The following is a 15159-nucleotide window of genomic DNA, read 5'->3' as shown; positions in this document are numbered from 1 at the left end:
GGAGGCTAAAATATCAGGTTTAATCATAAATGTCAGATGCTAGACACCAAAAGTATGTGGATTCCTGCACATGACACAAATACTGTATATGCTTGTTGAACATCCTATTTTAAAGAGATGACATTAATATAGAGTTAACTCCTTTTTGTTCAAGGAAAACATCATATTAACATGTTTAAGCTTTTTAGTTCTAGTGAACTAAAGGGAAATTTTATATTCTAGACATCATGTGCCTCCAGCTTTATAACAAAGTTTGGCAAGCGCCCAAGGTGTCCATACACACATTTTTGTTGAGAAGACGGATGGCTTGTGAAAAAAAGCTGTTGCACAGTTTGGATGTGTGTGTCCGAATGCTTCGGTACCTTTTTCCAGATGGCAGGAGGGTGAAGTGAGTGTGAGCGGAATGGTCCGATCAGCGTCTGCAGCGTGTGGTGTAGATGTCTTCGATAGAGAGGAGAGAGACCCCGATGATCTTCTCCGCTGTCCTCACTATCCGCTGTAGGGTTTGCGGTCCGATATGGCACAATTCCCAAACCAGACAGTGATGCAGCCGCTCAGGATGCTGTCGATAGTTCCTCTATAAAAGGTGGTCAGGATCTGTGCTGCAAGCTGGGCCTTCCTCAGTCTTCTCAGAAAAAAGAGATGCTGTTGGGCTTTCTTGTGTAGGGAGCTTGTGTAGAAGGACCAGCTGAGGTCCACCTCTAGGTGGACACCCAGGAATTTGGTGCTTTCGACGATCTCCACAGAGGAGCCGTTGAGCGTAAAGTTAGGACAGTACGCAAATTGCAGTGGGTCCAGTGAGGGGGGCAGCAGAGTCTTGATGTGTCTCATGACGAGCTGCTCGAAGCACTTCAGGATGGTGGGTGCAAGTGCAACGAGACGGTAGTCATTGAGACAGGACACAGAAGACTTCTTGGGCACAGGGATGATGATGGTGGCCTTGAAGCACGTGGGAACAACGGCGCTACTCAGAGAGATGTTGAAGATGTCGGTGAGAACATCTCCCAGCTGTTCCACACATTCTCTAAGGAACTCTACCTGGGATGTTGTCTGATCCACCAGCTTTACGTGGGTTGACTCTGCGTAGAGTTTTCCTCACATCAGCTGTAGTGAGACACAGCACCTGGTTGTTCGGAGGAGGAGTGGACTTCCTTGCCACCACGTCGTTCTGCCTGTTGAACCGAGCGTAGAAGTTGTTCAGTGCATCTGGGAGGAAGCCGTCCAGGTGATGTCGTCCTGTAGTGAGTGATGGCTTGTAAGCCCTGCCACATGCGCTGTGTGTCGCAGCTGTCTATGAAGTGGTTGTGGATTCTCTGGGTGTGCGCGCGCTTCGCGTCTCTGATAGCCCAAAAAAGTTTGGTCCTTGCTCTTCCAAGGGCCACCTTGTCCCCTGCTTTAAAGGCAAAGTCTCGGGTCCTTAGAAGTGCACGCACTTCCGCAGTAATTCACGGTTTCTGATTGGGTCGTGAGATGATATTGGAGACAGTGATGTCATTGGTGCACTTGTTGATGTAGCTGGTCACTGATGACGTTTACTCCTCCAAGTCGGTAAAGTTGCTGTAAGTTGCAGCCTCCCTAAACATGTTTCAGTCAGTGTTCTCAAAACAGTCCTAAAGAGCAGAGATGGCTCCTGCTGGCCAGGGTTTCATCTGCTTCAGAACTGGTTTTGAATGCCTGACGAGGTGGTCTGTATGCATAATAGAGATGTGGTCTGAGTAGCCGAGATAGGGGCGGGGCTCTGCCCGATATGCGCCAATGTATGTATGTATATATATATATATATATATATATATATATATATATATATATATATATGCATAACCTTACCATCACCAAGATTACAGCATTACTTGGAATTGAGGAGACTATGCGTATGGAGACTATGCGACTCAAACTATGCAGTGTATGGTGATGGACAGTGTTGTATACTGGTTTCACTGTAGTTGTTGTTCAACAGGTAATATTTCACGACTGCTGAAGGCAATGGGCCAACACTTTAATTCACTGGCAGAGACAATGCAAAAGGGCCTTTTGAAATCAGATGCATCAAGATTCAAGATTCTAGAATTTTATGTCATATACATGGTTGCAACAATATACGATTGCAACAACTCTTTTGTAAAACTCTTTTGTAATTACTTAATCGTAATACGATTGTACACACACACACAGTCTAGAGTTGTTGCAATCGTACCTGTATGATTACAGTATACAGTATATACACTCACCTAAAGGATTATTACGAACACCTGTTCAATTTCTCATTAATGCAATTATCTAATCAACCAATCACATGGCAGTTGCTTCAATGCATTTAGGGGTGTGGTCCTGGTCAAGACAATCTCCTGAACTCCAAACTGAATATTAGAATGGGAAAGAAAGGTGATTTAAGCAACTTTGAGCATGGGATGGTTGTTGGTGCAGATGGGCTGGTCTGAGTATTTCACAATCTGCTCAGTTACTGGGATTTTCACGCACAACCATTTCTAGGGTTTACAAAGAATGGTGAAAAGGGAAAAACATCCAGTATGCGGCCTTATTGATGCTAGAGGTCAGAGGAGAATGGGTCGACTGATTCAAGCTGATAGAAGAGCAACTTTGACTGAAATGATCACTCGTTACAACCGAGGTATGCAGCAAAGCATTTGTGAAGCCACAACACACACAACCTTGAGGCGGATGGGCTACAACAGCAGAAGACCCCACCGGGTACCACTCAACTCCACTACAAATAGGAAAAAGAGGCAACAATTTCCACGAGCTCACCAAAATTGGACAGTTAAAGACTGGAAAAATGTTGCCTGGTCTGATGAGTCTCGATTTCTGTTGAGACATTCAAATGGTAGTCAGAATTTGGCGTAAACAGAATGAGAACATGGATCCATCATGCGTTGTTACCACTGTGCAGGCTGCTGGTGGTGGTGTAATGGTGTGGGGGATGTTTTCTTGGCACACTTTAGGCCCCTTAGTGCCAATTGGGCATGGTTTAAATGCCAAGGGCTACCTGAGCATTGTTTCTGACCATGTCCATCCCTTTATGACTGGTACCCATCCTCTGATGGCTACTTCCAGCAGGATAATGCACCATGTCACAAAGCACGAATCATTTTAAATTGGTTTCTTGAACATGACAATGAGTTCACTGTACTAAAAGTGAGACATCATGTGCCTGCAGCTTTATGGCAAAATTATGCGAGGGCCCAGAAATGACTTTGTGTTTGTGTGTGTCTGTATTAATTTATATGCAGTATATAAATGAAAAGATAAAATCATTTAAAAGATTAAAACATTTATAATAAGAATAAATATGTACAACAGACAGAATATAAGTTATAAAACTATGTTTATATATACTATAATATTAGTTATATTCTGTAATACATGTGAAAAATATATATTGTCATCGTATGATATATAGGTATGTTGTAGATATCATCAAAGACTGCAGTGAGGTTTTCAACGGTTTTCTACTATAATTTACAAAATGCCACAAATGCATTCGTTAAAAAAAAAATCAGCCGTTTTTGGAAGGCTGCCTGGATACAGTACACTCCAGCCCAGCAGGGGGCGCGCTTAATGCATAGGCCTTAATGCCTACTGTAAAAACGTGCCGGTGACGTCACGGGGGGAGGGAGACGGCGAACACAGAGTAAAACATGGCCGCTGTACGGCCTGAGCCCGAGGAGAGCCTGGATAACCAATGCGAGAACAGTGATTTACGGAGAGATGAACATAAAGAAGGTGAACGCGAGGTTACGGCAGATGGAGCGCCTCAATCCGGGGAGGATCGTTTGCAAGAAAACGCGAACGCACAAGAAGCGAAAGAGCCCGCAGAGGCGCGGAACGATTCACCCGACCAGAGTGGAGAATCGGACCGGGGGAAGGCGCGTGCGAGGCGGAAACTGGGTGATGCTCCACAGGATGGCGAGGAGCTCGCGCTGGTTTGGTCCGGGTCAGAGGAGGAGCTGGTGGGGAGGGGGGCGTGCAGCATCTCGGGCAAACGGGGCACGGGTGAGTACGAGCACGAGCCCGGTGGATTAATTATCACGTGTCAGATCGTTATTAGACCGTAATACAGCACTGCACGCCTATCATTAGTCACACAGACCTAAACAGCAGGGCTGCTGTTTGTCCAATCAGAAATAAACATGACTTCTTTATTCAGCACCATGGGCTCATTGGACAGCACTGATATTTATTTAGTGTTAAAGATTAGGATGCAGCTCCATTCATTAGAATCACCTAGAACCCTGATCTGATTGAAGAAAGATGAGAAATAGGCACGTGATCAGAACTACACACTTAAAACAAAGTGTGTGTTATGCTGTTGCTCCCGCGTGAGATCAATCACGATGACAATGTTAAGTTCCTGCACCGTTCATAAACCAGAGTATAAACCTGACAGTAATGTAATGGGCCAGATATGCAAATATACACAGAAATATAAATCTCAGATGAGATCCATAGCCGACATATGAACAGTTTGACAGTAAAACATGTTAAATTTCATTTTCAGACTTTTATTCCTTTTTCAGAAGAGTTAAATAAACACATCCTAGGTCATTTATTATTAACTAGAGGTTACCAGCGACTTCGCCTGCTTGGCATTGGTGGCTCAGGTGGTAGGTTTCTCGCCAACCATGCGGAAGGCCTAGGTTTGATTCTAAAATGTTCTAAAACCCCAGCCTGATGCAGTGCCAAGCCCAGATAAAATAGGAGGGCAGCGTCAGGAAGGGTATCGGGCATTAAGCCTGCAGATCAGATGGTCTGCTGTGGCGATCCTTTAACAGGAGCAGCTAAAAGACGAAACAAATTATGTATATATTTTTTAAATATTATTCTTTTTATGTACATGTGCAATCTGTAGTTTACACACACACTAGTCATGGCAATGTCAGGCTTGCAATTAATTTTTTTTAACTGTTTTTTTTGTGGTATGATAATTGTGCAGTACAGTGAAACCTCAGATTGCGAGTAACGCAGTTTACGAGTTTTTCACAAGATGAGCAAAGATTTTTAATAAATTTTGACTTGGAAAACAAACAAGTCTTGGTTTACAAGTACAGAGTATCATGTATCACGCATGCGCTTCTTGTTTTGATGCCAAGTGTCATGTGATCACAACTGAGCCAACGTTTTTGTTCTTCTCTTGTGCTTCGGAATTGTGGGTAATCGCCTCCCCCGCTGGGTCTTAGTGCACGTCTCTGGTATAATCAACATACCAGCCCGCATTAACTGTTTACTATAACACTGTGCCCACATGTGTGTGTGTAAAATATATTTTATTTTGTGTCTGTATGCGTGTGTGTACAGTGCGCATGATGCATAAAGCTAAAGCAAGTCTCATTATAGAGGTTAAAGATCCATTTTCTCACTCTGTTCAAGACTTATCCTGCTCTTTGTGTCTGTGTACGTGTGTGTCATTGGACACTGCGCCATCAATGGAAAACTCACTCAAGTGTAGTGAGTGATGCTGGAATTCCATCAGCTTCCAGTTCATGGCAGGTCTATGCCTTGACAGTCTCCCAGGGTTACGTGTTTTTCTCACAAATAGTATAATTGGGATCAAGTATATTTGCCCACACTTTTTAAAAATCTGCAAGAACTATTAACGGACAGTTACTGTCTCAGGCTACGGCTCCTGTAGCTGTTTGTGCTTTTAGCATAAGAGTGATGTACTGAGAGGCAATTAATGCAGTGAATGTCAGCCTCCATAAAAAGAATAATAAAAAGTGTACTGATGGTAACACATTACTTTTAAAACTAACATTTTTACTGCCACCAGAATATGGGAATGATGTCTCAAAAATATCAAACTTGCAAAATGTGCAAATTATCATCACATTAAATATTTTTTTCAAACAAAAACAACCATAAAATCATGTGAACTTATGGATCTGTGCTATTTCTTTGCCTTTTTCTATGTGACTTTTAAAAAAAAATCTTTTGATGTAAGGACTAAACTCTAGAGAATTTCTCACATTTAAAGTGATTACTTACGGGAAGTTGAGAAGCATCGGGCATGCCAGATTAAAAGACATTTCAGGACCTTTCGCAACACTTAGTTAACATCCTAATGTTTCTTTGTATTAGAATTATGCTTTTTAAGAAAGAGGCCAGTTTAAAAAAATATTTAAAAACACAATATTTCCATGACTTTTAATATGACTTTTAAGTGTATATAAAAGAAGAAATAAAACTCTCCAGAAAATAATAAAAATACAGTTTGTATAGTTGGTTAAAATCAAATAAAATTCAGTTCATCATATTGTCTACATTGTGCTAAAAAAGGAAAATGGTCCTCTGTATTGCACAATCCTGACCCTGAGTTATATATATATATATCAGGGTCAGGATTGTGCAATAAAGAGTAACATAACATAGATAGAGGGGAGGGTTTGTAGGTTGCATCTCTGAAATGTGAGATTAATAGAAATATCATATGAATTTAAATATTGTCTTAAAGTTGATATTAATTTGTTGTTTGTAGAAGACCACATTTATGCTGGCAGGTAATGTTCAGCTGGCCTCTCATCGCAAGTATATTTTAGATTTGTGGGAAACACTGGGGTCTGTATGTTGGTTAGTCCAATGAAAGCTGTAGAACAAACTTTCTTATGTTGGCACAGAGAAGCCACCAGCTCTCGTCAAACAGGAAGTTGAAGGACATCGAGCTTGCCAAATTAAAAGACATTCCAGGACTTTTCAGCACCACTTAATTATCAATCTTAGCGATTCTTTGTATAATTTTGGCCCTGTGTTGATTTCAGAAAAAAATGATAAAACTTAAATAAAATTAAACCCTGTGTTCCAAATTCTTGGGGTGTTCTTCTATTAAAGTTTTTTGTTATACAATTATGCTTTTAAAGAAAAATACCAGTTCAAAGAGATATTATAAAACATTTAAAATTATTGCCATGACTTTTAAATCTATGTCAACTTCTAAACACAATTATATATGTTTATGTTTACAGTTTATTCATTGAAAATTTGTTTATTTTATTTGTCACAAACAGTCATTATATGATATGAAGTGAAAATGCTTGTACGATCATGACCTAAAAATTATAAAAAATAAAATATAGTATTCAAATAAAGAATATGAAATAAGAATATACTTAAAAAAAGTAAGAGTATAAATAAAAAAATATTCATATGAGAAATATAAAATCAAAATATAAAAAAAAAAATTTCAAGCAAATTATACAAAGGATCGCTAAGATTGATAATTAAGTGGTGCTGAAAAGTCCTGGAATGTCTTTTAATTTGGCAAGCTCGATGTCCTTCAACTTCCTGTTTGACGAGAGCTGGTGGCTTCTCTGTGCCAACATAAGAAAGTTTCATTTTAAACCATTTTATGCGTGCACCCACACACACGGCATGATTCTTGGCACCGTGTTGCGCAACACACATTGACCTGGTTAATTGTGTCAAACAGCTGTTTTTAGCCTGAGCTCACACTTGTAAGAGACACGTCACTAATCTTCTTGTGTTACATTCTTGCTTTGATCTGCCCATGTGTTTTGCCATTACAGTTTTGCGCTTTGTTTTACTCTTTGTCGATCTTTTCTGCTTCCGTTGCACCAAGTGTGACAACTGACTATTCACTTGCGGCCTAATATATCCCACCCTTTGACACGTGCCATTGTGATGAGATAGTGGTTTTAATGTTTAGAGTTTGCTTCTAATGCAAATTAATGTTTAGAGTTTGCTTCTAATGCAAATTAAACCATCAATAGTTAAATATAAAAATAAATAAATGCATAATGACTTGTCTTATTTCTTTTGCATATTATGTGGCAGCAGCATAATCTAAAAAAAAAATCATGCAGATACAGGTCCGGGGCTTCAGTGGAGAAAAATGTGATCTGTGTGTCTATAAGGATGGCGGGTTAGCCATGGTAACGGAGATCACATGTTCGCATTCTGATGTGTAAGGTAAACATTAACTGACGATCTTGACCTGCATCTGCAGGATTTTATTCCTTACAGGGCTCCATAATAGGTGGCTTAAATTAATACGCCGGCTTCCGTGGAGTACATCGGTGCGTTGCAGTGTTTACGCGTCTCCTTAATTTCGCCAGCACGTGGTGGAATGCGAGATGTTATCTGTGGAACTTTTAAAAAAAACACCATGACAGAAACAAAATGGTGCTCTGCATGCCTTTGCGCGCGTGTGTGTGTGTGAGCCATTTCATTTTAAAACATTTTATGCGTGCACCCACACACACGGCATGAGCTTTGCTCAGACCTCAAAATGACGCCAGAGCAGCCTGTGTGTATTACAGTGCGTTTAATCCCTTTATTAAGTCTGTGAAAAGCCCCTTTCCAGTGCACTGGTGAGCTATAAACTGTTTTTTTCCTCGCATATTAGACTTTAAAACTAAGCGACATAAAGTTTCCTTATCTTCCTGGGTACATTTCATGTTAAAATAAGTGATAAGTGCATGAGCCTTTCTGAGAAGAATGCAGTTGATATTCATAGTTTTATATTTTGATAATCGATTAGTTGAGCGATTAATTCCCCCATATATATATGTATATATATATATATATATATATATATATATATATATAAACATAGATAGAACACACACACTGATTATAAAGAGAAATAAAGGTATAAAGGTAGTTTTTACTCTCATAATTGTGTTCTTTTATTCTGCACAATTAAAAGTCCTGATTTGACTTGAACACACCTCGTGTGGAGCACTCTGTGTGGGTGGATCTATAGATAGATAGAAGGTTAGATAGATGAATAGATAGATAGATAGATATTATAATAAAATGACATGAAAAGCAATAGCAATGTTTAAACTTTGCCTGTCTGGTAAATATATTATCTGTGCACATGTACCATTTTTTAAATATTAAAATATAATTACTATGCACATATCCTCAGCTAAAGAGCAATAAATCTTCTATTATGCTGTTTTTGCACAGGGCGTGAAGTTCATCAAGGCACACCAGAGGACCAGACAACAGAAGACCTTGACTTAGATACTGAAAGTATCATAGAACATGAAGAAATCATCGCACAAGATGAGGAGGAGGAGGAAGAGGAGGAACTGACAGATCTGAGTGTGGACATGGAGTGTGATGGTGACTCTCAGGAAGGGGAAGAGGAAAAAGGAGAGGAAATGTCAGAAGAGGAAGTAGGAGAACCCAAAGGTGAAGTCCAAAGCAAAGAACCCGAAGAAGGAGTGGATAGAGTTGCAGGAGATAATGAGATGTGCCATGGTGCTGATGTTACTGATAAGCAGCGGAAAACCCGTCTGAACTGTCGCGACTGTGGCAAAAGCTTCACTCGACGAGAGACGTATGACCTGCATCGCCACTTCCACATGCATCAAGACGAGCAAGCGTCTCTTACCTGCAAAGAATGTGGCCTCACCTTTCAGCATCGCAGCAGTCTCATCAAGCACCGCAGTGAGCACAAACAAAATGGTCTACCGGATTCGACGTTGGTCTCTTATAAGCGGTCTCAGCTAAGGGAGTTCAGGGAAGAAAAGCTATATGAATGTGATCACTGTGGTGAATGCTTTGCATCTCTGATCCGATTTAAGCTTCACGCCTGCCAGCAGAGCCTGGAGAAGCCTTACCGCTGTCCGCTGTGCCGCAAAGAGTTCCAATACAGAGTGTCCATCAATGCGCACATGCAGAGCCATTCGTTAGAGTGTCCTTACAGGTGCCTTGAATGCAATAAGGGCTTTCAGTGTGCTGTAACATGGCACATTCATCAGCGCTCTCATGCTGCCCTTAAACCTTACGAATGCCCTGACTGCGGCATGGTCTTTAGGCACCGCTCATACATGGACGACCATCGCCGCAAACACACTGAAGAACGGCCACACCGGTGCACCATATGTGGCAAAACCTTTAAATACAGCAGCCTTTTGCAGCAGCACCAATACCTTCACACTGGCCAGAAGCCATACCGGTGCACAGAATGCGGGAAAAGATTTGCCTTTGCGCAGAATATGCGTGCACACTGTCGCCAGCACAAGAAACTTGCTACTTCTGCTGGTTTTGAGGCAGCTATTACAGAAAATAATGAACTGCCCAATGGCAAAGATTTGGGATCGATAGGAAAAGAGAACACCAATACAAACATGGAGTACCAGCGAAACTGTCCACTGTGTCCTCAGCTCTTTTACAAAGCAGCTGATCTTAGGGCCCATATATTGACACACGAAGCAGAATATGAAAACCTGAATAATGGGAAAAAAAATTACAGCGTGTTCTCCTGTCCCAGTTGTCCTCTCCAGTTCTTAGATGAATCCACCTTACAGTCACACGCCTTGACTCATCAGGTTATAGCAACTCCACTAAAGAGGGAGGTTCTCAGTGTGGCCAGCTCAGCTAGCAATGATAATATTTCAGCCGATGGAGATTGGGGAGACCCGATGGAAAAAAAAAGTTTAAGATGCAAGGAGTGTGGTAAAAGCTTTCGTTACCGTTCCGTTTTAGAGCTTCACATGCGCATACACAACAGAGGTTACCAGTGCCACGTTTGCAAAAAGTCATTCCGATTCAGCAGTTATTTACAGCAGCATTTGATCATCCATTCCGGCAAGAAGCCATACAAGTGTCCTGACTGTGGAAAGGACTTTGCGTTTCTTCAGAACATGAAGACTCACCAGAGACTGCATCAACAGAAGCCTTTCCGCTGTACACAGTGCCGCAAGGGTTACAGCGATGAGAGTCAACTACAGCGCCACATGCTTTGCCACTCAGGAGACAAGCCTCACAAATGTCACATCTGCAACAAGAGTTTTGGTTTAGCCTACTTACTTCGTGACCATCTGAATACACACACCGGTGAGAGGCCACACCGTTGCCAAGAGTGCCATAAGTCATTCCCCTGGCTAAGCAGTCTTCTTGTTCATCAAAAAATACATGCACGAAAGCGTCAAGGAGCAAACCAGTCGTACTCTTCGACTGTTGGTTCCCAAAGAGGAAGGACAGGTGCGGGTGGACGGGGCAGGAGAAGTGGTAGATGGGTTTCAAGTTGGCCAAGAATGGGAGGAAGTGTGGACAGGGCAACACAGTTGCAACAGAATCCTTTTACTGATCAGATTTTGCCCAGTTCCGTGTCGAACTTGGTGGGGCAAGAGTCAAATGTGTTTGAATCAGATAGGAATGAGCAAACTCCGCTTATGCCTGTTCAGTTGCAACAACAGTGGCAAATTCAAATTCACTCACAGCTACAGCAGCAGTCTAAATGGACATCTGAAGGACAGTCTAATAATTTCAGGCAACAATGGCAGTCAGCAACACATCTCAAACCTATCTTGCCAAAACCAGATGGTCTACCCAAGAGTTCTAGCTGGGCTGAGGCGGCAGCATCAGGACAAGCTGGCAGTGCTCTCAAACAGCTTCCTGAGAGCTGCACAGCGCAAAATAACAGTGACACGGCTTCAACTAGCACATCATCTCCTACTAAGAGCGATGGCTTATCCAAAAATGAGGCAAAGGTGCAGCAACAACCTTCTTCATGGGTTAATTCACCATCAACTCCAAAGTCACCAGGCACTGCAGATGGGTCTTTATCGTCGGATGCAAAGACTCGTTCACCAGTGGCCAACACTCAGAATTCTCCAAGCCAAGGGTTAAATATTCAAGGTCAAAACACACAGCAGGGTAATGCAGAATCTGATAAATCTGAGCAACCACAATTACAACAATCGACTACTCTAGCCAGTGCAATGATTTCAACACAAACAAGGCAAAATGCAGATTCGGTAGATGACAGTGCTACTAGTAAAAGCAACAGTAAGCCTTTAAATATTGTATCTTCTCTTGAAATCTCTAAGAGTGTCAGCTCAAAAGACAAACCTGTGAATGAAACAGGGGCTCAGCCTCCCCAGCTCCATATAATTCCGTCACCTTCACAGCAGCAACATCAGCAATTGCAACTGGTCTTGCAATCACCACAGCAAATTCAGCTTCTACAGCAGACTGTGCAACCTGAACAGTTACAACTTATTCAGCAACAACAATTCCACCAGGCCCAAACAAATACTTTGGGATCAGTAAGTGTCCAGTTTGGAGCAGCTCCTTTTTCTCATGGGAACGGAAGCGCGGTGTTCGGGTTCCAGACCACTCCAGTTGTTTCCCAAGCTCTGTTAAACGGATCAGTGCAGCAGGGGCCACAGCAGCAAGTGTCTGCCCCTCAAATCATCTTAAATCAGGCCGCTCCATTTATTACCTCACCACTCCCTTTGGCGCCTCCTCTTGCCTTGCCAGGTGCTCATCCCATCCATACTATAGCAGGGCAACTTCCTGGTCCAGCACCTCAGAACATCGTCTTCACTCCACCAGGCATAATAAACGAAAGACCAGTATTGCCACAGGCTTTGCCCTCAACTCAACAGACTGAACCGAAAAAACTTATCGGTCAAATTTCATTTGCCACAGATCACCGCTTTCGTTGCATGATCTGTGGATGCACGTTACCTGGCGAACTAGAATTACAGGTACACTATATGCAACACGTTCAAGGTGAGGTCTGATTTGTATAATGTTAATGTTCAAGTTTCTGGCTGTTAGTGTGCCAAAAGAACTGTTGTAGGTGACGCTTATTGACTCCTCAATTCTGAATTTCTCCTTGTATTCCGACTGTGTGAGATGTGAAGTGACCACCAGTAATTAGTCAGTTAATACAAATGAGATTTTGCAACATGTTCAACATGTACAGGTTCAAATATTCAACTGAGTTTATTTCACTTCGCAGTTTATTTCTCACACATGTTAATCTATTGCTTAGATTTCTAAGTAGTTCATTTTTGTTTGTTTGTTTGTTTTTAATAACTTTCAGTTATAATATTGGACAATGCCGTTGTCCCATTGTCCACCTGGAGAAAGTTTTGTGCTTATACAGACCCAGGCTAATGTTCTCAGTCTGTAATGACACATTGCACTTATTCATCAAAGTTGCAAAGAAACAACTGCAGAGAGTGCAGACTGTCATGTGTGATTTGTGTCCGATTCATAAAACTGTTATTCTACATTCCATTCCCAGTTTATGTAAGTGATGTAATAGTGAAGCAGTAAAATAAATATATTTTCTCAGGCTTTCAAAGATACAATGTAAATCCAGGAAAAGAGGGAAAAATCGGGCGAAGCCAAGTAAAAGTTACTCATAAAATTTTTTTGGGTCAAAATCTGGTTCAAAATTAATCTGTTTTCCAACCTCACATGCTGGTATGTGAATTATATTTATGGCAGAGTATTTTTATTCATTATGAATAGGTCAAATTAGTCACAAGTTGAATTTATTTAGATTTATTTATACATAGATGTGTATTCAGTATGAATAAATAAACAAATCTTTATTTCATATAAAGCACTAAAATAAATTAATTGAACACTAAGGAAAAAAATGACTGAAGTAAATAAAATCATGCCTGGTGTGTTTTGGTCTAATGGAATAAACTCAAAAACAGTGTTTTTGAATATCCTGCCTGTCTAAGATCCAGGACCAAATCACAGTATATGCTGCATCTTGAACATGAATACGCTTATACATTTCAAATACTACTTAACTTTCTGTGTGTTATATGTATTGATTTTTTGTTTGGGATTATTTAACTGAAAATCATGCCTTTTAGGTTGTCAAAATGTGCCCCAATTAATTTTGTCAGACAAAAAGTTTGCTTAGGTTTTATGATTAAATTTGATCCGACGCAACTTTAATGAATAAGGGCTATTATTTGTAGACTTATGGTCACATTGGTTTCTCTTGTTTTATTTACTGTACAGCATTTTGTGTCAAATATCTGAAACACTGAACTGCTTTTAATGTTTAAGGCCTGTATTTGTAAGTTAAAATGGCAAACACAGGAGGAAAATATCACTAGGACCTTCATGTAAGATCACTGAAAGTTTTCTGTCTACCTCCGTCTGATCCTTGTAGTTTTAGATTCAATAAATTTTGATTTGAATCAGAATCGGGTTTGCTGGCTAAGTATGTTGACACACACACACACTCGGCGAGAGACACAAGGAATTTGATCTCAAAAGCATAGGCATATATAATAACAGTACATTTTGTTTGGAGATGACAATCCACAGCAAATAGACAACATTTAAGAACTATATAGATTAAATAAAGACTGAAATATAGAGTCTGGGGCTAAAGAAAGAGGCAGTTCTTGTGTCTAGCAGTTTGGTATGCAGGCATCTGCAACACCTGCCGTCTTTTGGTTCTTGTAAAGTACAAGATATAAAGAGGTGGCAGGGGTGTACCAATTATAATAATGATTATTATTATTATTATTATTATTTTATTATTGCGATTTTTACTGTTTGTTGCAGTCTGTCCTCTTTTGTGGCCGACCAAACCACATGGTGCCTGGGGCAATTCAATGACTGCAATGTAAAACTGTATCAACAGTTCCTGTGTCAGACCATACTTTATCAGTTGGCGCAGAAAGTACATCCTGTGCTGGAGTTTGTTTTTGTGTGTGGGGGTAGTAGTGTTGAGGGGTGTCTCCTGTTTTGAGCGTGTTCAGCTCCAGTTTGTTCATACTGCACTTGAGCACCTCACAGGAATTGATCATCTTGATCCTTTAATGTCTATAAATCTAGTAAAGTTACCTAACAATCATGAAAATAATGAATAATTATAATCATAATTATAATCATGAATTATAATAAATGTTTTTACTCTTTGTTCCATACAAGCCTCCTTTAAAGAGTTGGAATCATGCTGTTCTGAATTTGTCCTGGAATATTATTATTCAGTCTTTACAAAAATGTAATTTAATTAGAGATTTATAATAGAGGAATCTAAAATCCTAAAATTTTATTATTATTATTTAGGTAAACTTAAAAAGTTAAATGCGCTTAAATTTATGATTACCAGAGCTTCTGCAGAAAATTTATTTATTTGTATGTAACAACTGATGTCATTAAGTTAAGAAAAACTAAGCTGCTTGCATCTTTCACAAATACTCATGTTTTGCTGTAGTAAAAAGACCAACACAAACTGTTCATGCAGATTAGTCTAACTAGTCTCTTAAGCTTTACTACACTACCTTTCACTGTAGTTAAGTCAAACAAACCAGTTATTCAAATAGTTAATGTCCTGGAAACTGTGTTTAAAATTACCAATTTCTTATAAAACTTTTTCAGGTAAGCACAAAACCAAATCGT

At 40.4% G+C, this 15159-nt stretch overlaps 1 protein-coding gene across 1 annotated transcript; it reads left to right on the top strand.

The window, feature by feature from the left end:
• Window positions 1–3645: 3645 nt before the first annotated feature.
• On the top strand, window positions 3646–13952 carry zgc:66448 (uncharacterized protein LOC327401 homolog). The gene is made up of 2 exons (XM_053495301.1): window positions 3646–4011; window positions 8944–13952. The coding sequence occupies exons 1-2, from the start codon at window positions 3657–3659 to the stop codon at window positions 12513–12515; spliced, it is 3927 nt and encodes a 1308-aa protein (XP_053351276.1). The 5' UTR covers window positions 3646–3656; the 3' UTR covers window positions 12516–13952.
• The last annotated feature ends 1207 nt before the right edge of the window (window positions 13953–15159 follow it).

The sequence above is a fragment of the Clarias gariepinus genome, chromosome 4 (genome assembly GCF_024256425.1).
Source record: "Clarias gariepinus isolate MV-2021 ecotype Netherlands chromosome 4, CGAR_prim_01v2, whole genome shotgun sequence".
Lineage (NCBI taxonomy): Eukaryota > Metazoa > Chordata > Actinopteri > Siluriformes > Clariidae > Clarias > Clarias gariepinus.
The sequence above is the reverse complement of the archived record's forward strand: the minus strand, read 5'-3'. Positions and strand labels throughout refer to the sequence as shown.